Source organism: Equus przewalskii, chromosome 11, assembly GCF_037783145.1.
Source record: "Equus przewalskii isolate Varuska chromosome 11, EquPr2, whole genome shotgun sequence".
Taxonomy (NCBI): domain Eukaryota; kingdom Metazoa; phylum Chordata; class Mammalia; order Perissodactyla; family Equidae; genus Equus; species Equus przewalskii.
In genome coordinates this window covers 27,220,495-27,243,687 of record NC_091841.1, presented here as the reverse complement: position 1 = coordinate 27,243,687, position 23,193 = coordinate 27,220,495, and the positions used below count along the sequence as shown (strand labels likewise).

At 55.0% G+C, this 23,193-nt stretch overlaps 1 protein-coding gene across 1 annotated transcript; it reads right to left on the bottom strand.

The window, feature by feature from the left end:
• Positions 1-5,968: 5,968 nt before the first annotated feature.
• Positions 5,969-22,806, bottom strand: SART1 (spliceosome associated factor 1, recruiter of U4/U6.U5 tri-snRNP). The gene is made up of 20 exons (XM_070565525.1): positions 21,857-22,806; positions 19,953-20,010; positions 19,511-19,566; positions 18,824-18,950; positions 18,597-18,702; positions 18,258-18,335; positions 18,065-18,164; positions 17,832-17,974; positions 17,534-17,740; positions 16,688-16,812; positions 16,475-16,608; positions 16,234-16,376; positions 8,818-8,991; positions 8,526-8,636; positions 8,163-8,250; positions 7,319-7,409; positions 7,074-7,209; positions 6,369-6,458; positions 6,146-6,267; positions 5,969-6,053 (listed from the first exon to the last, which is right to left on the bottom strand). The coding sequence occupies exons 1-20, from the start codon at positions 22,356-22,358 to the stop codon at positions 6,035-6,037; spliced, it is 2,610 nt and encodes an 869-aa protein (XP_070421626.1). The 5' UTR covers positions 22,359-22,806; the 3' UTR covers positions 5,969-6,034.
• Between the last annotated feature and the right edge of the window lie 387 nt (positions 22,807-23,193).

Sequence of the window (23,193 nt, the reverse complement as noted above, 5' to 3'; positions counted from 1 at the left end):
GTCAAGAACCCGTCCCAGCGCTTACACAGCCAGGAGAAGCACCAAACTGAAGCCGCCGGTGGCCCCCGCGGGGAAACTGCTGCTCTGGAGGCATCTCGCCGGGCTGGCCCAGGACGTCAGCATCGACCCCCATCACTGTTTCTTCTGGAAGGTCAACCAATGTTAGTGCTTTCACCATCATCGCCATTAGTTTACTGAGAGCTTTTATTTGAAACGGATGATGTATTTTTATCAAATAGAATATAATTGTGTAGTTTTTCAATTTAATTGTATATATAATCAATTATGTCAATAGATTCCCTTGGAGAATCATCCTTACATTTCTGGAATAAACCTCACAGTGTATGATTCTTTTGAAACATTGCTAGATTCGATTAGGTATTTTATTTAGAAAGTTTGCATCTATATTTATAAGCAACATTATTTTTTGTAGTATCCTTGTCAGACGTGGCTATCAACATTTTATCAACACCATAAAATACATTAGAGGGGTTGCCACCTTTTCCTCTGGTCTGGAATATTTATTTTTATTTATTTATTTATTTATTTTTTCCTTTTTCTCCCCAAAGCTCCCCGGTACATAGTTGTATATTCTTCGCTGTGGGTCCTTCTAGCTGTGGCATGTGGGACGCTGCCTCAGCGTGGTTTGATGAGCAGTGCCATGTCCGTGCCCAAGATTCGAACCAACGAAACACTGGGCCGCCTGCAGCGGAGCGCGCGAACTTAACCACTCAGCCACCGGGCCAGCCCCCCTTGTCTGGAATATTTAAATAGCATTTGAACGACCTGCTATGTAAAGGTAAGACGGAACTGTCGGGGTCCAGTGCCTTTTTCCACGGTTCAAAGAATAACCACAACGAAAGTGTACATTGTGTTTAGATTTGGAAAACTAATAGTAGCTCTCTATAGACGCGGCTGTAGCCAGAAGACAGCAAGCTCCAGGCCTGGGAAATGACAGGCCCTTAGAGAGGAGAGAAAGGAGACAGCAGCACTTCTGAGCTGTTTACTAGTTCTTTACACATCCAGTGAATAACCACTGGGAGAGTTTACGGACTTTCCTTAATTCTCACGCTAGACGTTTTTGTTACTTATGTAATTATCCAAAAACAATGCTTGACATATCTTAGCATGAACTCAAAATTTATTTTAAAAGAGAAAAAGACGAACTTCACAGAATGTAAGAACCAGCTTCTACGATAATACAGCCAGTAATAGGAATTTACTTTAGCCTAACAAATTTAACTGGTAAGGGGTAATCTATGACCTTAAAGACGGAGCCAATATTTCTTGTTTGTTTGTTTCTATTCTTTTCTTTTTCTTTTTTTTTTTTTTGAGGAAGATTAGCCCTGAGCTAACATCTGCTGCCAATCCTCCTCTTTTTGCTGAGGAAGACTGGCCCTGAGCTAACATCCGTACCCATCTTCCTCTACTTTATATGTGGGACGCCTGCCACAGCATGGCTTTTGCCAGGCGGTGCCATGTCCGCACCCAGGATGCGAACCAAAGCGGAACATGCGAACTTAACCACTGCACCACCAGGCCAGCCCTCAAAAATGTTTTTTTAATCATTTGTTTGAATCAGGATCCAAACAAGGTCTACGCTGTGTTCCTCGGGCTGTCTCTTGCGTCTTTTTAATTATAACATTCCCCTCTCACCTTTTCTCATGTCTTTTATTTTTGAGGAAACCAGTTCCTTTGCCTGTAGAATTTCCCACGTGCCTGATTCGGCTGATCGGATCCTAGAGCTGGGGTCTCACATGTTCCTCTGTCCCCGCTTTCCTTGTAAACTGTGGGTCAACCAGGGGCCCTTATTTTGGAAAGAATATTTCCCAGGTTTGCTACTGCAGCGCATTGGGAGGCGCGCTCTGCTTTTAATGCTGTGAACCCGATGAGTGGGCTCCAGTGCTGTTGGCAAGGTGCACCTGTTCCCTCTTGACCTTTCACACGGCGGTTGGAGGTCTGTCTAACTTCAGCAGTTTTTATTCTTCAACCTTTTCGCTCTGTTCTACAAGGAACATGCACTGTTTTGTTTAGAAAACAACGGGGCACTTTAAAAACAACTGCTAAAAGGATGACTTCTGAGACTAAAAGCCTGTCTAGGTAGGGACGACCCAGACAGGTCTGTGTCCCTGCGGGGGCAGCTGGGGGGCCATGCAGCCTAGAGTGGGATGTCAGAGGCCCAGTGGGCTGTGGGAGCCTGAGCAGGGTGACGAGGCTGTCCCTGCAGCTCAGGGTGGGCATCAGAGCCCGAGCAGCCTGTGTGGGCATCTCAGGGCAGAGGGGCTGGAGGGGCAGCCTGGGGGGTGAGCGGGGGCCTGAGGGCAGTGAGGGGCCCTCGTCGGGGTGGAGCGAGGAAGAGTCTGCATGGGCAGTGGTGGCATCAACGGCCCAGCCAGGAGCCTCAGAAACTGAGTGAAGTGGGGAGGGGAAGAGGGTGACAGCAGGGACAGGAGTTCTGTCCTGGAAATTGATCCAAGTAAATATCTAGAGGAGAAAGGGAGGCAGCTTCTCACTATCAGAGAAGGGAGGTGAATATGACAAGGGAGAAAAGTAGAGTGAACCCCGTGGTGTGTCGGACTGGAATCGGAGCTACCGCCTAAGTCATGGTTTTCGGTCAACGTAGAAAAAAGTAAATACAGGTTGAAACGTGATCTATTCATTTCCTAGCTCTGTCCACGGAGAGGGCCTGAGAGCGGCGACACCCCAGGAGCCGTGAGCACCAGGGCATCCAGATCTTGGTTTTTAACACCACCCTTCACTAAAAGGAACCAGGGCGCTTTGAGAAAATGGCGGATTCCAGGGTCAGGGCAGGGAAAGTACAAGACGAGCCTGGAACAGTTTTCATTGTTGTTTTACCAGAAAGTAAGAAAGTGCTTAAAGAGTGAGGGAGACATGTCAAAGGAACATCGAAGCCAACTTCCGGGAGCTCCCACTGGTAAAACTCAGGACAATTTGAGGTGGGAACTTCTCTCCCCATCCCGAGGACACAGGGCTCAGCAAGGTCAGGGAATGTGGCCAGGATCGTGCAGAGGGTGACCCGGGGAGATCCAGCCCAGGGACAAGGAGGGAGAGAACGTGAATGTTTGTCATGCTGCCACACCCACCTCCTCTGGGGAACAGCCCCTCCCTGCCCACGACATGGAAGGCGCCGCAGAGCCAGCCCCTTCCGCTCCCCCTAGTCTGCACCTGGGCAGAACCCTTCTTGAGGACACCAAGGGACACAGACAGGACCAGCTGGGGAAGGTGGGGCAGGGAGCCTAGGTCCCGGTCACTCATGGGCTCAGTGCTGGGGGGCACCAAGGACAGCACCTCTGGGGCAGATGGGTGAGAATTCAGCCCACCAGCCATGCTCCCAGGGCCCGTGTCCGGCAGCCCAGAGGGGCACCTTTTTCCAAGTGCACTAGAGTGCCAGGGCCCCGCCTGGGCCTCCAGGGTACAAACTTGGGAGAAAGCGCAGGAGAGAAGCCAGGGCCGCTGCTGGGGCTGGGAGGGGGCGGGTTCCCCATCCTGCGGGCTTCACAGACCTCACCACACCGTGGGGGAGCACAGAAAGGGGCCATCCGTTGACAGGTGGAGCCACAGGCTGGGTATGGCCCCTGGGGCTTGAAGGGGTCTGGAGGACAGGGGCAGGGCGTGGGCACAGCCCGGAGGGAGCCGGACCACCTGAGTGAGGAGGGGACCCTTGCCCCTGCTCAGCGCTCAGGCCACAACCCGCTTCGGACAGTCTGGCCTTTGCACTGAGGATCCCATCACCACGCCCAGCAGGGGCCTTTCTGAGAAGGGGCCCCCTGGGCTGAGCTGGGTGGGAACACAGCAGCAGAGAGCGAAAGGGTCCTGGGCGGTCCCGGGTGCCTTAGCGAGGGCGCCTTGTGGGCTGGCGACAGAGAAGGCCGTGAACCGGCTTCTGGAAATTACAGCTGGGCTCTCTGCAGCCCTTTTGAGGACCCAGGAGCCACGTGGAGTGGCATGGGGCGGACTCCCTCCCATTCCTTTCACACCTAGCGGTCCTTGTTCAGTGGCTCCCACCCATCAGACCCCCATGGGCCCAGGCAGCCTGCCTGGCTCTGCCCCTTATCCTCAGGCCTGCCGCTGGGCAACACTCAGTATTTGCTGAAGTAATGGAGGGATGTTCTCAACCATGCTTCGCACCAGCCCTGGAGGTCTGAGATCACGGCCCCCACGTTGCAGACCAGGACACTGAGACTCAGGGTCAGACAGCTAAGTAAACGGAAGGGCAGCCCCGTGAGTGCCCCAGCTGGCTCGCCCCCAGGCCCTGGCTGAGAGCTCACTGGCCCTCGCACCAGCCTGCATGGAGGCATCGCTGCCCCCAGTGCCCGCAGGCCGGGGGGCGGGGCGGGGGGTGGTGGGAATGAGGGGCGGAGTATTCCCTGTGGGCCCCACTGCTGAGCCTCTCCCTGGGTGCTGCCTGCCCTGGGGGCTCAGGCCTCAAAGGATTTGGTGATCCCCAGCCCCTCCTACTACCCCTGGGGGCTGAGCGGACTCCTTGGTGCCTCCCAGCCTTGGCCAGGAGGGCAGGCACAGCCTGGGAGGAGGGTAGTGTGTCGCAGGGCAGGGAAGGGCAAGCACCTGGCAAGGGACCAGCAGCCACAGGAAGGGGAGGGGAAGCAGGCAGAAGGTGCCACCCAGGGAGGCTTCCTGGAGGAGGCCCCCAAGTGTCTCCAGAAGCCTCTCCTAGTCTCTGGCTCACCACTTACTGTCCACCCCATCACTAGGGTCAGAGAGCCTGGACCAAACCTGGTCATCCCACCCTGGCCACCACTGCTCCAAACAAGGCCTTGGTCTTTTCTGGCTCTGACAGCAGTGACAGTCTCCTAACGGGCCATTGTCTGCAGGGAGTAAGGCATGAGCTGTGACAGGAGCTGGGTGCTACCACGGCAGGGCCACTGGTCCGCCCGCCCCAACACCGGGTGGGCCTCGAGGCTTTCAGGAGAGATGGAGAGCGAGGCCCCGAACCCTAGGCTCGGCCTACACAGTCAGGCCACCGTCCCCGAGCCCTGAGGAGGCAGCCCAAGCGAAGACACATCAGAATCTGACCTCAAAACACAGGGAGACGAGCTCAAGGAGAGTGGGGGGACTGTGCTTGGTGGGTGTGCCAGACAAAAACTGTCATCAAAAGCCATGGGTTAAAACTGTCTTTTGGCCCTTGCTTACATTTTCCCACCCTGAGTTTACTTTTTAAAATTCCCCCTTTTCTTGTATTTTTTTTGTTTCATTAAAAAAAACCCTTGAACCATCTGGAATGCACTTGGGCGTAGCTGGGGGCAGGACACGGGTTCTGTACACCTTCCTCCGGGAGAAGCCTGGGGTGGCCCCTCCGCCGGGCACAGAGCCAAGGCCGGGCCCTGCTGGGCTGCGCAGTCCTGGCCCCGGGGGCAGTGACTGGGGTGGCGCCAGGAGCCGGGAGAGACCAGGGTGACCAAGTCTCTACACCACCTCCCACTTGTTCCCTGAAAGCCGGCCGTGCAGGGGGTAAGGTGACCTCCAACAATCGGCCGAGACAGGTGCTCCACGCTGGGCCAGGTGGTGATGGACGGGGCCTGGGAAAATGAACCGGCTGGCTTCTCTCTGGCGGGCTGGGGCCCAGAGTGGGGTGGAGGACGGCTTCAGAGGATCGGGGCTTGTCCTCTCCCGTCATCTCCTTTAGTTATTCGTGTCATCTGATGACCAGGTCTCACCTAGCAGAGGCCAGATTCTAAGCCACCTCTGAGGGGTCTTGCCCACTTCTGAATTCCAGGTGAATGAATGAATGAATGAGCGAGCTCATTTGATCTTCACAAGACAGCTTAGAAAGCAGAAATGTTCTGATTGTACAAATGGCAGAACTAAAGCCCAGAGAGGTTCAGTGACTTGCCTGAGGTCACACAGCTGACTACAGAGCCTGCCTGAGGGTGGTGTCGCTGACGCTCCTCCCAGGTCTAACCCCAGAATCTGTACCATGACCAGGGGGGAAAAAATAAGGAGGGGACTTTATTTAATATTAAAGTTGGGGTGGGGACCGGAAGGGAGGTTGGCTTCACTTGGTGATGGTGTTCCTGCGGAGAGAAGAGGGCCATGAGGCTGGAGAGTGGGCCCAGGCCCTGCGCTCGCCCCTGCCCGCCCCTGCCCGCCTGCGCCACCCACTCACGCGTTCATGCTCTTGCCGCTGCCACTGAGCACGATGTACGGCGTCTTCTGGGCCTTTTGCTTCTCCTGGAGCAAAGCCACCGTGCCCAGGGGCGTGTCGCTGGAGCTCATCTTCTTCAGGAGCTGCAGAGCGGGGTCGGTCAGCACGGCGCAGGAGGGGCCCCAGCACATCAGCCACCCCAGTACGGGCAGAGGCCACCCCCCCATCCCCGCGGGCCACCCACCGCCTCCTCGTCCAGCTTCTTCATCCGCCGCTCCGTTTTCATCTTGCCCGAGCCCTTCCCGTGGAAGCGGTGGGACAGCTGCCGGAAAGCCTGGGGACAAGGGGCAGGAAGCCTGTTGGAGCCACTTGTGTCCCCAGGGTGGGGATTCAGTGCTGGCCTGGGGGGTGTGTAGGAAGGGGATGGGAGAAGGGCACCGACCCTGGCGCCCCCCCAGGGGCTCCCAGCAGAGTGGGGGAGATGGATGAGCTGCCATGGGGGTGCTGGGACCTGCGCTGAGACCTGCCGTGCGGAGGCCATGCCAGAACACTTGGGCTGGGGCTGCAGGGAGGAGGGCAGCAAACCCGGGGACGGTGGGGAAGGGCGCAGGTGGGGCGGGGCTGGGAGGGAGAGAGGGGGCGGGAGAGGCGCCGAGGGCCGCCAGGTGGAGATGGGGCGTCTCAGAGCTCAGGAGTCAGCCCAGGGTCTGGACACTGCCCGCCAGATGGCGGCCCTCAGGCCAGGTCAAGCCACCGAGGGGGAAGGCAGGCAAAGGAGCCAGGGTGCCTGTTGGGGCCTCCCGCCAGGCCTGCAAGGGGGACTGCAGTGCCCACCAGAGACGGAAACCAAGCACAGAGGTTCTGACACTCCGCCAGGCCCCCAGCCAGCGGTCGGCGAGCCCAGACCCCGGGGCACCGCTCTGCCTCGGCGGCCGCCTCAGAGCCTCACCTCCTTGGGGGTGAGCTTCCGGCCCGTCTCGTCCACGTACTCGATCTTAACGTCGGGCTTGTAGCCGTCCTTCTCCTTGAAGTCCTGGGTGAAGCCACGGTACTCCTCCCGCCGGCTGTACTTGTCATCAATGGCCCTGGCCCGAGACAGGGGGTTCAGTGCCAGCTGCTGCCCACCCGGCCTGGCTCCCCGGCTGTCCCGAGCTGCCGCCGGCCCCGGCCCCCCGCCCGCCCTGCCATCCTCACATCTTGTCCTCGATGCAGTACACGGCGGACGGCAGCGACTTGTTGGGCGCCTTCACGCGCGCCACCTTCTGCACCGTCGTCTCCAGCAGCCCTGGGGAGAGGGGGCGGTCAGACTCCAGGCTGCCCACCCCCTCAGAGAGGGGCAGCCCCCGGGCAGGCCTGACGCCCCAGCGGGCCCCTCAGAGCCAGGCCGCAAGAGTAAAGGCCTTGGGGCCCATTTTGTAGACAGACACTGAAAACAAACAGTCAAAAAGAGAGACTCAGAAATCAGGCCCCTGTCAGCACGTACGTTTGGTGACGGATAAAAATGAGACTCCTGGGGTGAGCACGATGAAGCGCATTCAGAAACTGACAAACAATAACGTACACCCGAAATTACATAACGTTATAAACTGTTATGATCTCAATAAAATTACTTGGGGAAAAAAAGAAATCAGGCCCCTGTCAAGGGCCACTGGCCAAGCAAATGGCAGAGTGGAGCCCAATACCAGGGTCTCTCTGTGCCACAGCCAGGACTGCTCCAACTCCGCCCCTCCTCCCCAGAGGAGATGCCGAGCCTTGAAGGATGAAGGGTGCTCTGTAGGAGCTATGTGGGCAAAGCCATCAAAAACAGGGCACACAGAGCGGAAAGGCCAGCCGCTCCTTGACTGCTCTCGAACCAGGGTGCAGCAGGGGCGGCTCACAGGTCCTGGAGGAGTGGCTCACGGCACCAGGAATGAGAGAGTGGCAGCAAAGGGGACCAGAGGAAGCCATGCCAGCACCTGCCTCACCTGCCATCGCCCACCAGCCCTTCCCACCACAGCCCCCGGGCCCCACCGGGCTCACGGCCGCCCAAGCCCCTCACCTTTGTTCTGACACAGCAGCAGGGCGGCTGCCAGCCCTCTGTTCACAATGGGCTCCTCGTCCAGGATTGTGGTGGAGGAGGCCGAGAACTGGGGGGCAGCACACGGGGAGGGAGGTGATGAGTGGCCCCCCGGGCTTACCCACCAGTCAGCACCCACCACACAAGACTGTGTCCACCCCGTGCACAGGCCTGGGCAACCAGCTGCCACCTCTAATCTCCACGACAACCCTGAGGCTGACAGAGCCCATGAACGGCAGAGGGGACCGGGGCTCTGGGACACTGAGGAGCCACAGCTAGCCCCACCCCAGCGGACTGTGTGCCCTCTGCGCTCGCTCTGCCCGCCCACAGCCCCGCGCCCCTCACATCCTGCTGCTGCTTCTCCTCATCCAGGTTGACTGTGCTCCAGCCAATGTTCTCCTCCCCGTCCGACTCAGAGCCGCCGTTGGCCGAGCGCTCCTCATCCCGTTCAAAGTCCTGGGGGACAGAAGACCAGAGTCGGCCCGGGTGGCCTGGCCCACAGCCCGCCCGCTCCATCCGAGCACTGAGGCTGGTCCCTGAGGACCAGGGGCTGACATCACCACCCACAAGGGCCCCCAGCCAGGAGCAGAGCAGGCCGGGGGGCGGGGTGGGGAGGGGCAGCTGTCTGGGGACCCACCATGAGCTCCTCCTGCTCCTCCCGGTTGCCCGCCAGCCCGTAGGTGGGGATCTCCCCGAGAGTGCGGCAGAACTCCGACGTGGCGTTGAACACGATGGCCCCCTTCCGCTCCGGATCCTCATCCTCCTCCCAGCCCCGCTGGCGCGACTCCAGCTTCTTCACAATCTCCACCACCTGGGGGAGGGAGTGGCTGTGGGCAAACCCAGACATTTCTGGGGTGGTGCCATTGAGACCAGGAACCCAAGATCCTCCCTGGTGGCAGTAAGACAAGCCCTTCCCCCTGCCCACAGTGGACCTCAGACTGGTCTCCACTTCCTCCCTGACCCCTAGTCCGCTCTCTACTCTACACATGCACCAGTTTCACTCTGTCACTCCTCTGCCCCCAAAGCCGTCAATGGCTCCCTACTGCCCTTTGAATATCCAAAATTTTACCCAGCCCTTCAGGACCAGGCCTGTACCGACCCTTCTCCAAAGCCCCTCAACTTGCCACCTCAGCCTCACATGCCCTCCTCAGGACCTGGAACACGCCAGGCCTCCCTTGCCACTCCTCTGCCACCCGCTCTTCCCCCAACAAACTCCTGTTTCAGGACTCGGTGTAAACACTGCTTGTTCCAGAACCCGTTCCCTGAGGCCCCAGATGTGATGCCCCGTGGACCTTCCACATGCTTCCAGCACGGAATCCACCCCCACCCCCACCCTCTGCCTTCCCTCCTGTCACAGCAGAAGCCCGGCCCTGCTCCTACCTCAGGCCACCCTCCACCTGACACGGCTCTGAGGCCCCTCAAAACCCTGTTCCTGACATTGTCCCCCTGACTGCACCCACTGTCGCCTCTATTGCGTCATTCCCATCAGCACACAAGAACTACCTAGGACCTCCCTTTTCAAAAATCCTCCTTCAACCCCAGCAGCCCCACTACTCTTCCCCCTAACAGCAAACTCCTCAGAGAAGTTTCTAGTCAGCATGTCCATTTCTGTACCCCCTTTCCTTCCATTTTATTACATTTATCTTTTAATGAATGTCATCATAAACCTAAAAGGGTTCTGACACATGCATTATGTTTTTTAAAAATAATAATAATCAAACGTCCCTATACCCATCACCCAGCAGAGAAACAACATCATTAACGCCCTGTTTCCTCCCCCATATTTGTGGTCACGATTCACCAGCTCGTCTTTATAGCTTTACCACATAAGGACCTACCCACAAACACTATGCTATTTCACTGTGCATTTTTTAAACATCATGTAATTTGAATCATACTGTATGATTTTTCTGTGATTTGCTGTTTAAAAATATATATATATTTTTGGGGCCAGAATAGCGGTTAAGTTCGTGCCCTCCACTTCAGCAGCCCAGGTTCACAGGTTTGGATCCCAGGCATGGATGTTCGCTAGTCGGCAGCCAAGCTGTGGCGGTGACCCACATACAAAGTAGGGAAGACTGGCACAGATATTAGCTCGGGGCTAATCTTCCTCAAGCAAAAAAAAATATACATACGTCTATTTTTTCAAGATTAATCTTGACATGAGTGGCTACAGTTGATAGCTTTTCACTACAGAATCATACTCCACAATATGAATGTACCTCAGTCTAGGCGTCTGGTGCACCAAGGACAGACTTTTTCTGTTGTCGCAGATGAGGCAGCTACAAGCAATCTGATGCCTAGTTCCTGGTGCAATGTGGGCAAGTGTTTCTCCGGGAACACACTGTGGAGTGGGGACCGTGGGGCCACAGGGCACTCATACTTCACTCTTTGAGAATATGTCAATGTCCTCCCAATCTGCTTAGACTCACACGCCCATGAAAAGGGTGTGTAAGATTCCGGCTGCTCCCCATCCTCACTGACACTTGACAGTGTCAGACTTTGACATTTTTGCCAAATGGTGTGGGTGTGACACGGCCCATCATTGTTTAGCTCACCTTCCCTTGATCACTAATGAAGCCGAACCTCATTGGTTATTTTATTGGCTACTTATCCTTCCACTTCTGTGCAGTGCCTCCTAGGGTCTTTTGCCTATGTCTGTTTTAAGTCAACTTTTGTTCTTTATATATTCTTGACACCAACCTAGTGATGGTTATGTGTACGGGCAAATATCTTCTCTTTCTGGCCTGTCCTTTTTATATTCTTCATGCTATCTTTTTGAAAAAAACTTTAGTTCCTAATTTCTAAGTAGTTAAATGTTAGTTTTTTCCTTCATGCTTTTTTACATTTATATCTTCAGAAATCTTTCTCTGCCACAAAGTCATACGCATAATTTCCTTGATTTTGTTCTGAAATGTTTTTTACTTTGAGTCTTTATCGGTAAGTGAATTTTGTGTGAGGAGTGAGGCACAAACCCAATTTCACCTTTTTTTAAATAGCAAACTGACTGTGTCACTTCGCCCTCTTAGTCCATCCGTATGCCAATCCCACACCGCCTTAATCACTATAACTGTAGAAGGAGCCCTGATATCTTAGAGCAAATCTCACCACCTTATGGTTCAAAACTGTCTTGGCTATTGGGGGCCCTTTGATCTTCTATGTAAATTTTAGAATCAGCTTGCGAGGTTCCGCAAAAATACCTATTGGGATTTTTATTGGAATTGCATTTAATCTATAAATTAACTTGAGGAGACCAACATCTTTATAATATTGAGTCCTATCCATGAACATGGTTGTTATGGACTGAACTGTTGTCTTCTCAAAATTCACATGTTGAGGCCCGACCTCTGTGACTGCCTTTGGAGACAAGTCTTTGAAGAGATAATTAAGGTCACATGAGGTCATAAGAGTGGGCCCCAATCCAACAGGTTGGTGTCCTTATGAGGAAGGAGGGAGACACCAGGATGCAGGCACACAGAGAAAAGGCCATGTGAGGACACAGCGACAAGGCCATCATCTTCACACCAAGGAGAGGCCTCGAGAGAAAGCAAACCTGCCAATGCCTCAATCTTGGACTTCCAGCATCCAGAAGTGTGAGAAAGAAGTTTCTGTTGTTTAAACCATGCAGTGGGAGGTACCTGTTATGGCAACCCCAGCCAACTGAAACAGTCTATCAATTTAATTACGTCTTCTTAATGTCTTTCAAAAATGGACTGTAATTTTTCCCATACAGACCTGGCACATCATTTATTCCTTTTAATTGTGTTGCTATCCTGATCCTTATCCATATTGCCTTCTACTGCTTAGCCACACCATCTCATTATCTACATTGTTTTCATAAATGGTGTATTTTTTAAAATTACATTTTCTATCTCTTGCTGATACACAGAAAGACAACTGACTTTCATTTATTAATCTTGTATCCAGCCACCTTGCTAAACCAGTGGGATCTGGCCTTCATTGCCCATTGCCCCAAAGAGGTGACTTTAGACAAGGCCGTCAATGACCTCCACGTTGCCCAATCCAAAGGTCAATTGTCAACCTCCTGATACGTCCACGTTCTCCACAGGGTTTGTCACAGTTGCTCATACCCTTCCCCTGAAGGTCCTTTCTTCACGTGGCTTCCAAGACGACACCCTTTCCTCTTTTCCTTCCTCACTCGCTCTCCTTCTCAGGCTCCTCTCTTGGAGCCCTGCACTCTCTTCTTTATCTACACTCGCTCTCTTGGTGACTCCATCTGATCCTTCGGCTTGAACTCCTGTCTACATACTGACTTCCACGTTTGTATCTCCAGTCTCAGCCTCTCCCCTGAAGTTCAAATTCACATGTCCAACTGCCTAGTCAACATCAATCACCTCTAATAAAGAGGTGTCTCAAACTTAACCAAAACCAAACACTTGGTTTTCTTCCCCAAACCTGTTCTTCCCCTAGTCTTTCTCATCTCAGTAAATGGCCCTACCATTGGCGGGCTGTTCACGTCAGAATTCTTGGGAACCATCCTCAACCTCTTATTCACTCGCATCCCTCATGCAGTCCATCAGCAAACACTGCTGATCCTACCCCTGAAATACATTCCCAAGACAACCACTTCTTCCTGTCCCCACGGCCGCCACCCTAGCAGACCTCACCTCTTGGCCGGATGACTGCATCCGCCTTCTAACTCCTCTCTTCCTCCCACCAGGAATCTGTTTGTCCTCTTTACAAGCAGCCAGAATGATCTTTGAAAACAAAGAACTCAGATCAAAGTCCTCTAATGGCTGCATCTTCACTGCAACAGTCAGGCTCTGCCTGATGTGGCCTCTGACGCTGTCCTGCGTGTCCTTGCCTATCACTCCTCCCCCTGCCCTCTCTGCGCTGGCCTCAGTGAAGTGCCTGAGCAAGCTCAGTCGCTCCTGCCTCAGGGGCCTGGGTACCAGGTGCTCTCTCACCTCCTCACCTCACCCCCTTTCACTAAGAATTTCAGCACCAGCTTCCTGTCTTCCTCTGCATTTCTATTCTCGTCTTTACTCTTTGTGACCTCCGCATCCAAAACGATGCCTCCAGTAACTGCCCCAGAGGTTCCTTGATGTCCTCACCTCTGATGATCATTTTCTCAACCCCTCCTTAGTCACTCCCTCCAGGGGTCCACACTCTCCTGCCTGGATTTATCATCACCAATGACCATATCCCCACCTTCAAAATCTCAACTCCAAGTGTTCTCTCTGTCTGCAACATCCGCCCTTTCCAGCTCACTTCCTCTATAACCCTCAGTCCAGAAATTCTTCAACCTCATCAAGACTCTAGTCCCCATCTTCACATCCATCACTCTCCTCCTGTTCTGTCCCTTATCATCCAGCCTGGATCCTACGGAGCATCAATACAATCCCTCCTTTGCAAATACTTTAACTGCCCTGCCCTCTTTCCCTGGAAAACCCAATCTTGATTAATCCCAGATGTCACCTACTCAGCTGACCATACTGAGCAGATGAATGGGCTAAAGAAATTCATAAAGGTTCTGGTCAGATGCACTTTAAATTCATGAGAGCTTATTGCAAATGAGGAGTCCCAACTAACCTCCCTGAGCAGTCCACGTGGCCCGGCAGACCTCCTCCCCTCCCGTGGGTGCCTCATCTCCACTCTTCAAAACAAAGTCCCACCTCTCCACCCCCACACCTCTGCCACCTCCTCATTGAAGAACAAAGAAGCAATCAGACAGGAGGTCCCTTGACTTCCTCCACCCAGTTACCTGCATCTGCTGTCTCCTCCCTCGCCTTCCCTCCTGAAATGAATGACACGACCTGGCTTCTCTCAAAGGCCACCCCTCCCTTGTACTCTATGTCCCATCCCTGCCTTGCCTCTTAAGGATTTGCTCCTGAAAATATCTCCTCCTTTCTGCTCTTCCATCATGAATACCTTTCCTGGATCGGCATCAAACATACTCTAGAATCTCTATCACTTACAAAAACTCCTTTGAGGGTGTGAGATGCCTGCAGAAGTACTTAGAGGTGAAAAGTCACAATGTCTGCAACTTACTTCCAGTGGATGAAAAAAACAAAGAGGAAGAGAAGACAAAAAGCACTGTGACAAAAGGTTTATAATTACTGGATCTGACAGGAGGCATAAAAGCATTCATTGGAATATTCTCCCAACTTTTCTGCATGTAAATGATGTGGGATATGGCTCAGATATGTTTAAAAACCTTCCTGGGGCTGGCCTGGTGGTGTAGTGGTTAAGTTTGCAGGCTCTGCTTCAGGAGCCTGGAGTTCATGGGTTTGGATCCTGGGCGCAGACCTGCACACTACTTATCAAGCTATGCTGTGGCAGTGTCCCACATACAAAACAGAGGAAGACTGACACAGACGTTAGCTCAGCGACAATCTTCCCCACCAAAAAAAACACAACAAACGAGAAAACTTCTTTGGTGATACTAATGCACGGCCAGGCTGAGAACCACTGGGCTACATAACCTCTACAACCCTCTCAGCCATAAACTCCATGATTCTTGGATGTAGTTTTTAAATATTAATGCTATTAATCATTAAGTATAAGAAAGGAAAACTTCCTTCAACTCACACCCCCTTCAGCTATTGCCCCATTTCTCTGATCCTCTTTATAGAGCACGTGTGTGCAAATCATGGCCCACCACCTGTTCTTGGAAATAAAGTTTTACTGGAACACAGCCATGCCCGTTCACTTACGCGTTGTCTGTGACGGCTTTCAGTACACTGGCAGAGCACCTGAGTAGTTGTGACTTGGACCACAAACCCTTAAACCTCGAATATTTACTATCTGGGCCCTTTAACAAAAAGTTTGCACACTCCTGCTCTGAGGAATTGTCCCAAGCTGCTGCCCGCACTTCCTCAACTCCCATCTCTTCAATCGTCTTGAAGCCCCTGGAACTGCCTCCACTGTGCCAAATTTGACCTGCCTCTCAGTAGTGTCAGAAGACCCCGACTCCCCTTCTTGAAGCCATTCTTGGCTTCAGAGATGCCTCACTCCTGTGGCTTTCCTCCTACCTCAGGGGCGGGCTGCTGCTTCTCCGACTCCCCTGCCGGAGCCCCTGCCTCTACTCTGCCCCACATGGTGGGCACCCTGCGGTTCACTGCTCCAGCTCCATTCCCTCCCTAGGTGGGAGGTGCAGGGTTAAAAGCGTGGACTCTGGAGTCAAGCTGTTCGAGTCCCAGCTCTGCCATTTATCAGACATGTAACCTTGGGCAACGTGCCTAATACCTCTGTGCCTCAGTTTCCTCATCTGTAAAATGGAGATAACAGAGCCTTCCTCATAGGTGTTGCTGGGAGGATTAAGTGAATCAACACACAAAGCACGTCAGCAGCGCCGGGCACACCTGAGTGCCCCACGTGGGTCAGCGACAACCCCACTGACCTCTCCACTGCAGCTCACACCACCATGCCCTCACTCCGCTCCAGCCTACCCAGTCCTCAAGCATTCTAAGGTCATTTCCCCAAAGGACATCTGCTGTCCCCACAGCCGCCACTCTACTCAGTCCGTCCGCCCTACCCCCAGATCTCTGCAAGGCTGGCTCCTTTGTTATTTAAGTCTCAACACGAAAGTCACCCCTTGAAAGGTCAGCCCTGAACACCCAGTCTGGGACACAACCCTCCACTTACTCTCTCGTCATCCTGGTCTGTCTGCCCAGCTCTAATCACCATCCAAAATTACCCTGTTTGCTCACGTGTTCACAGTTCACTGCTGTTCCCCACCCCTCCTCCAGAAAGGCAGCTCCACAAGCACAGGGCCGCTTGGCTGACCTATTCACAGTGACCCCCCAGCCCTAGGATAATGCCCTATTCACAGGAAGCAGGCGACAGACATACACAGAAAGGAAAAAGGGAGAGAGCCAGCTTACATGAAAACACTGCAGAAATCTAGAAATCTACTAAGAACGTGGTATCAAGCAAAAGAGAAAATCCAAATCGGAACGCAGGTGCTGCATCCAATGGCACACTGACACACGTGCTCATAAGGACAGGTCCCCACAGACACCCCTGTCACCGAAGGCCCCAGCCCTGCGGAGGCCAGCGCCCACCTGCGCCCAGCCTCCAGAGCGCTCACCTTCTCCCCGCTGTCTCGCAGCTGCTGTAGCTGCTGCAGCTGCCGCAGCCGGCGCCCCTTCTCTAGCTGCTTCTGCAGCTCCAGCTCCGCCTCATCCTCCTCCAGCACCTCTGGGGACCCAGATCGCGGTGCTCCGGCCTCCTCTGTGGGAAACACACAGGATGCCTGCTCAGGTCATCTCCTTGGACCCTGGGCACTTTCCCTGCCTTTTCTGCCCACCCCCAGGGGCCGGGCCCCTCACCCTCATCACTGATGTCCATGTTCTCCACTCGGGTGTCATCTGACTGCGGGGGCTGAGGCACAGGCTCCTTCTCCTCCTCCTCCGGGGCCTCCTCGTCTGCCTCGGGCACTCGGCGCCGACCCCGGCCCCGCAGTCTGCAGGAAGAGGCCTCGCCAGTGAGCATCGGCCGCTCGGCCAGCCCAGCCCCCACATCCCACGTGTGCCCAAGCCCACCTGGAACCGAAGTCCCCATCTTGACTCTGGTCCCCAAGAGGCAGCAAGTCGTCAGCCCGCACAACCACCTCCTTCTCCTTCTTGCGGATCTTCTTCACCCTCCGCTTGGTCTTTCTAAAGGTCACCTGAAGGCAGGAGAGGAGAGAAGGGATCAGGAGGGCAGGAGGGGAAGGGCAGCCACAAGCCCATGAGAATGAACGACTCTCTAGCGTTATTCTGTGCCAGCCACTGTCCTGAGCACGTCACATACACGAACAAGACGTGAGGCACATCGACTGTCATCCCACCTGTGAGATGAGGAAAACTGAGGCACAGAGAGGTTAAGTACCTTGTCCAAGGTCACTCAGCTCCTAAGTGGGAGAGCGGGGATTGTGAATCTTGGTCGCCTGGCTCCAGAGTCCTGCTCTTAGCCACTTAGCCTACCAATCCACTGAGCCAGCTGTCTACCTCTGCGTTGACACAGTCATCTCAAATACAAGATCCACATCGAGCTATAAAATGACCACTCACCCACATTACTGCTAATCCTCGTAACAGCCCTCAAGAGGCTGCCATCCCCATTTCAGATGGGGTGCCTCAGGCTCATAGTTGAATGACTCACCCAAGGTACAAGCTGGCTACGTGGCAGAGGCATTTTCAGGACCATCTGGCTCACAGTCCCTGTTCTGTCTACACCCACTGCCTCCCCATAGCACCTCCCAGGATTGCCGTTTACTGCTCATCAACACGGGCCAAGCACCACAGGAACACTCAAATTCTCTCCATAGCTCATTCCGACAGTACGAGACCGGAGGGGAAGGACTCACTACCCCAGATACAAGCACAGGTGGAGGCCAGGGGGCTCACCATCTCCTCGGGCGTGAGGTACTCGGAGGCAAGTCGGGGTCCCACCGTGCTCAGGGACTGGGCCTGCAGCCGCAGCTTGGCCCGGATCTCCTCCAGCTCCCGTTCCCGGAGGCCATCGGCCGTGCCACCCTGGTCCAGACGGAAGGACTGTGGCCGCTCGCCCTCGAGCTCCTCGTCGTACTTGGACAATATAGAGCGGGGTTTTTGCTACAAGGCAAAAAGTACAGATTGGGACCCAGCCTGGCTCCTGCAAAGCCAGAGCCAGCATCTCGTGAGAGCCCCGCTGCTGCCCGCCTGCCTGTGCCAAGTCGTCCACGCTCTCGTCCTCTGCGTAGGGCAGGTAGTCGGGCTTCTTCTTCCGCAGCTCCACGTTTTTCTCTGCCCGCTCCTTATCCACCAGGTTCACATTCACCAGCACATCCTCCTCCTCCTGCAGCACGCCTGCGGACAGGGCAGGGGCGGCGGCCATTCGCGCTTGCCCTCAACTCAGCAGGGCCGTGGCCCCAACGAGAGCACCCCAGCTCCACTCACCTTTGTCCTTGAGGGTGAGGATCAAAGTCTCTCCTTCTCGGAAGGAATCGATGGCGTGCTCCACGGTGAGGCCCTGCAGGTCCCGGGCGCTGTACAGGTCCTAGAAGGGAGGGGAAGGTCTAGCTGAGTCCAGAGCCCCCACCCCCCAGCACGGACGACAGCAGTGCCCCGCCAGCTGCCACAGCAGCCTCACCTGTCGCCTCTGCCCGAACTCCTCCTCCACCAGAGTGCTCACGCCGAACTCTTGGTCCATCTCCTCCAGCAGCTTGGCCTAGAGGATGGGCACGGGGGCGGTGACCTATGACCTCAGGCCATTCAGGATCACCAGAAGACACGCAGACCTTTACCAAGCAGGAGTGCAAAAAGAGCAGGCTTTGCAGGCAAGCCACTGAGAGTCCACAGCAGACGCCGCCGACCACAGACCTCCTGCCTCTGCACCCAGCCTCACCTCCCAAGGGCCAGTCTCCTGCCTCAGCAGCCGCTCAGACCACCCGAGGCACAGAGCAACCACCCCAGCCACCCAGGTCCTCACTCTCTTCTCTGCCAAGTCCTTCTCCTTCTGAAGCTGCCGGCTCCTCTCAATCCAGGCTGCAGTGTCATCCAGCCAGGGGTCATCCTCGCCCAGTGTCTTTATCTTCCTGAAGAGGGGAGAAAGTGACCCTCTGGGAGCCCAGCTTCTGCTCCCTCACCGTAACTCAAGAGCTCCCTGGTGGCCTCCTCAGGCCCTTCCCCTGCCCGCCCTGGCTGGGACCCCCTCACCCCAGCTTTTGGTTCAGGAGGCGCTTTTCTTTGGCAGCCGCCAGCTTCTCTCGTAGCTCCTCTCGCTGTCGCAAAGCCATAGGGTTGATGACCTCGGCTGCCACGGGCTCCTCCTTGGTGCCCGCCTCTGGAAGGGGGGCCCAGACGTGAGGCTATGCCTGCCCATGGCTGGTGGGGAGAGGAGGGAGGCACTCACCCTGCCCCCTTCCAGCTCAGGGGGCCAGAAGGGGCCAGGAGATGGGGGAGGAACCCTGCACCTCCCTACTCCCACTTCATCCCCACACGGTGACTCCTGTGTCACCCCACACGGCATGACAAGACCCTCCATATCTTCCAAAGCCCCTCATATCATGTGTAAGATGTGTAAAAGAAATCCTCAGCTACACAGCCCAGATCAGTTTACAGCAACTGCACACATCCCTTAGTCCACCTAATGCTGCCTCACAGCCAGAGTGAGGATGCTGCGTCAACTATTCAAACTCACAGGATAAGCTGAGCCCCAGATCCCCATTACAACAGCAAAGAGGGGCCTCACGCCTGTCAGCAAGTACACACGCACACCCCCATGACCACTAACTGGGGCTGAACCTGTACTCTAACCCCACTTTCTTCAAAGATCCCTTCAGATGGCCTTTTTCTGCCCCTGCCAATGCCCTCCCTTACTCCCATCCTCAGCCCCACACTCACCCTTCTTGACGGCATTGACCTCCAACGGTTTCAACCCCAACTTGGCCCGGAGTTTACTGAAGACGAGAGTACAAGTGTTAGAAGCTTTCAAAGAAATGGGGGCACCCAACGCATTTCTGGACAGACAGGGTGAAAACAGGATGGAAGTAGGTGGTCCTAAGGGTCCCACACACAGGGCCTGACCTAGGCAGCCTAGGGCCAGCGGCCTCCAAATCAGGGAACATGGGCACTAGGCCTGGCCTGCCCCTAACCAGTAGAATGCCATCATTCCTCTTGGGATTAGTGTCCTCTTCCATAACTCAAATGGTCAGCTAAGATGATTTCTATGGCACTTCCAATTCCAACCAGAACGATTAGTGTGTGACAGCTTCCCCGAGCAGGTGCCCCTGGAGCCACTTGTCTCGGAAAAAAAGAGCAGAAACATACAGGAGACAGTGCTTACTTGGTCTCCTCGATGCTGAGAGACGAGGCATCTCCTGAGCTAGTTTTGGAGCTGGCAGCTGGAACGACAAGAAGCACGGCTCAGGAGCTGAACACAGGGCCCAGAAGCCACATCCTCGGCTCCAGCTGCAGGGCCAAAGCTGAGGGCCCCTCACCAGCACGTGAGCCTTGTTGAGACTCCAGAAAACAGCAGCCTTTTTCCACCCCAGGAAGTCCTTCCGGCTCCCAGTTTCTGAGAACCCTGCCTTTTCTACACACCTTCCTTTGCTGACCCAAAACATCCAACTTTCTGCATCTCTCACTTTGCCACCTCTCCACTTTCGTATATTCTGTGTCCACCCTGCACTGTCCTCCCTGGCCTCACTCTGGCTGACAAACCCTATCCAAACGCAAAGATCGAATGCCCCCTCCTTCATAAGGTCCTGCTGAACTACTGATCAGAATGAACTGCTCTCCCCTGAACTCCACAGCATGATCAGTGGCTTATGGGCCTGTTTCTCTCCACGGCGCAGGGACCAGGCTGGTAGCATGACTGTGTCCTCCGTGCAATTCACACAGTCAAGAAACACTTGCTGGTGCCTGCTCTGTGCTGGATGTTGGGGACACAGAGATAAAAAAACACTTTGGAGCTTCTCCACCCAGCTCACAAACAGCAAGAAACTTCACTTAACACCACAGACAGAAGCTAGACACCCACAGAGGAGCTCCCCAACCAACTGCCACCACATGCTCATCCTTCCTGCATCCCCTCCCGACAACCCACCTCCTCCCCTTCTATTCCACCTGGACCCTGGATCCCAAGCCCTCCAGGCTCTCTCCAAAGTCATCACCCTCCTAATTTCTAAATCCAATGGATTCTTTTCACCTCTGGTTTTGCTTCATCTCCTGCGGTGTCTGACACTGCTCATCACTCACTTCTAACAATGCTCCGTTCCCACAGATCTCGTGACACCAGATCCTATGGCTTTCCCACCTTTTTGGTTATCCTACCTCCCTATTTTGTAGTACCTTGCTCCACCTACTGCTAAAACACGGCATTTCACAGGTTCTACTTCTGACCTGGCTTCTCGTTCCTCACTCTCTAAGGCAACTTCATTTGCCGGCTAAATACTCGTGACTCCCAAATTGCTCTATCCAGCCCAAACCCTGGGTTTCTCCATGCACATCAAACACAACACTCTCCAAAACTGAATTCATTACCTTCCCCCAAAAAGTCTGCTTCTCTCCCAAACCCAATTTTAGTAAATGACACCACCACCCACTTAGTTGCTCACGCCAAAATGCAAGGAGCTATCCTCGACTCCTTCTCCTTGCCACCCTCATCCAAGTATGTTAATTCCTCCTCCAAAACACATCTTCAATCTGTCTGCGTCTCTCCCTCCCACTGCAGCTGCCTTGGTGCAGGCCACCATCAGCCCTCACCCGGCCTCCAGTCTTGTCTACCCTTGATCCAGATCTCAATGCAGTTATCTTTGAAAAATATGATTAACTCACTCTTCAACTCAAATCCATGGCTCTCTACTACCCTCGGGACAAAGTTCAAATTTCTGAACAGGGCCTCCAGGGCCCTTCGTGTTCCGACCCCAGCCGATGTTACAGCCTCCTGTCTCTATTGTGAACTCTACACGATTTGCCCAATACCAGGTTTTCTCTTGCCTATGCACAGGCTGGTACCACTTCATTCATTCAATCAACACATTTATTGAGGGCCTGTGATGTGCCAACTGAGGAAAACAGAAAATCTCTGTCCCCACAAAGCTTAGTAGAGGAAGACAATCTTTAATCCCAAACAACCATAAGAAGACCCTTCAATAAGCGCTGACGAAGAGAGCCTGGGGTGGCTGGGCCAGCCCACCCGCGCCCCCCGCCCCCGCCCCCCGCCCCCGCGCAGGCCCCGCCCCTCACCGGCCTCGTAGCCGTCATCGCGCTTCTCCCGCTTCACGCGCCTCTCGGAAGGCTCGGCCTGGCTGCGCTCCCGCCCGTGCGCGCCGCTGCGGGCCTCGGCTTCGGCCCCGCGCCGCCCGCCCCCGCGCTCGCCCCCACGCTCCCGGCTCCGCTTCCGTCGCTCGCCGCCGCTGCTGCCGCCGCCGCCGCCGCCGCTCCGGTGCTTGTGTTTTTTGTGCTCCCGGTGCCGCGGCGGCTGCTCGGTGGCGCCCCCGGTGCTGGCCGCCGCCGTCGTCCCGGTCGCCTCCTTCTCCCCGCGATGCTTCTTTGACGACCCCATGGTGGTACGTCCGCCCCGAGCCCGGCCGCCGCCGAGCCCCGACGACGCAAAATGGGAACACTTCCGGGTCGCCCGGCAGCCGCTGTCGTGTTGCCGGAAACCAAGAGCGGCTGCTTCCGTTGTTCGCCTTGGGGTCCGCCCCAAAGGCTCATGGGATGGCCGGGATCGGAACCTACTGCGCATTCGCGGCTGGCTTGGGCTAGGGGGCGGTCCTAGAGCTAGTGGTCTGACGGCGCATGCGTTCTTAAAGGTTCGCGGACGCGGTCTGGGGGAGACTGGATCCCAAACATGTAAGGACCTGGAGGTCGTCTCAGCCAGCGTCCCCGGAACTGGAAGCCCTTCCCTGGCCTCCCTCAGAGACTTTCCGTGGACAGAGTCTGCCGCTCCAGGAGGCGTCCTCCTAGTGGATTCCCTGGGGTCGTGGCTCCATCCTGTGTTGGACGACGTAGCCTGTTCTCCTGAGACCCGGAGCTCCACAGCCCGGTCTCCGAGCCCCTACAACCAGTATTGTCAGCAAACGCCTGCCTTCCCACGTTCCCTCGACTGGGTCTTACCTGTGCCCTGTGAACTGCTGAGGAGCTGCATATGAGCTTGTGTGTCTGTGAACCCCTTGAAATCGAGTGCAAAATTTGGCACATCTGTGTGTGTGTGTTTGTTTCTTGAGAGGGGCTCTAACTTGAAGTTACTTAACATTAAAAGCCCAGTTCACACAGTGCCTCCTGACACCACCCCCCCCACAGTTGCTAGATCTGGCGGCCCCTGTGCAGTCCATCTGTTATGGTGTGATGTCTGTGCCCCTTTAAAGGTCTGCCTCCCACCCCCACCAGATTGGAAGTCGTCAAAGGCAGAGGCCATTCTGTCCTACTCGTTCTCGAATTTCTGGGACCCAACATATGTGCTGGGGACTAGGGGTGGAGGCGTCCCAGCTGTTGCTCTCTGAGATGTCCCACCCCTCAGGAGTGTCTGCTGGGTGGGGGCAGCCAGAACAGCCGGAGCTCCTGGGGGATGTGGGAACAAG

Excerpts from the sequence above, each read along its gene's own strand:
- SART1 (XM_070565525.1), bottom strand. The coding sequence starts at position 22,358 with ATGCGCAGTAGGTTCCGATCCCGGCCATCCCATGAGCCTTTGGGGCGG. Across the intron at positions 18,336-18,596 it reads AGGACTTGGCAGAGAAGAGA|GCCAAGCTGCTGGAGGAGAT; the intron begins GTGAGGACCTGG and ends CCCATCCTCTAG. Across the intron at positions 8,251-8,525 it reads AGGAGAAGCAGCAGCAGGAT|TTCTCGGCCTCCTCCACCAC; the intron begins GTGAGGGGCGCG and ends GCTGCCCCCCAG.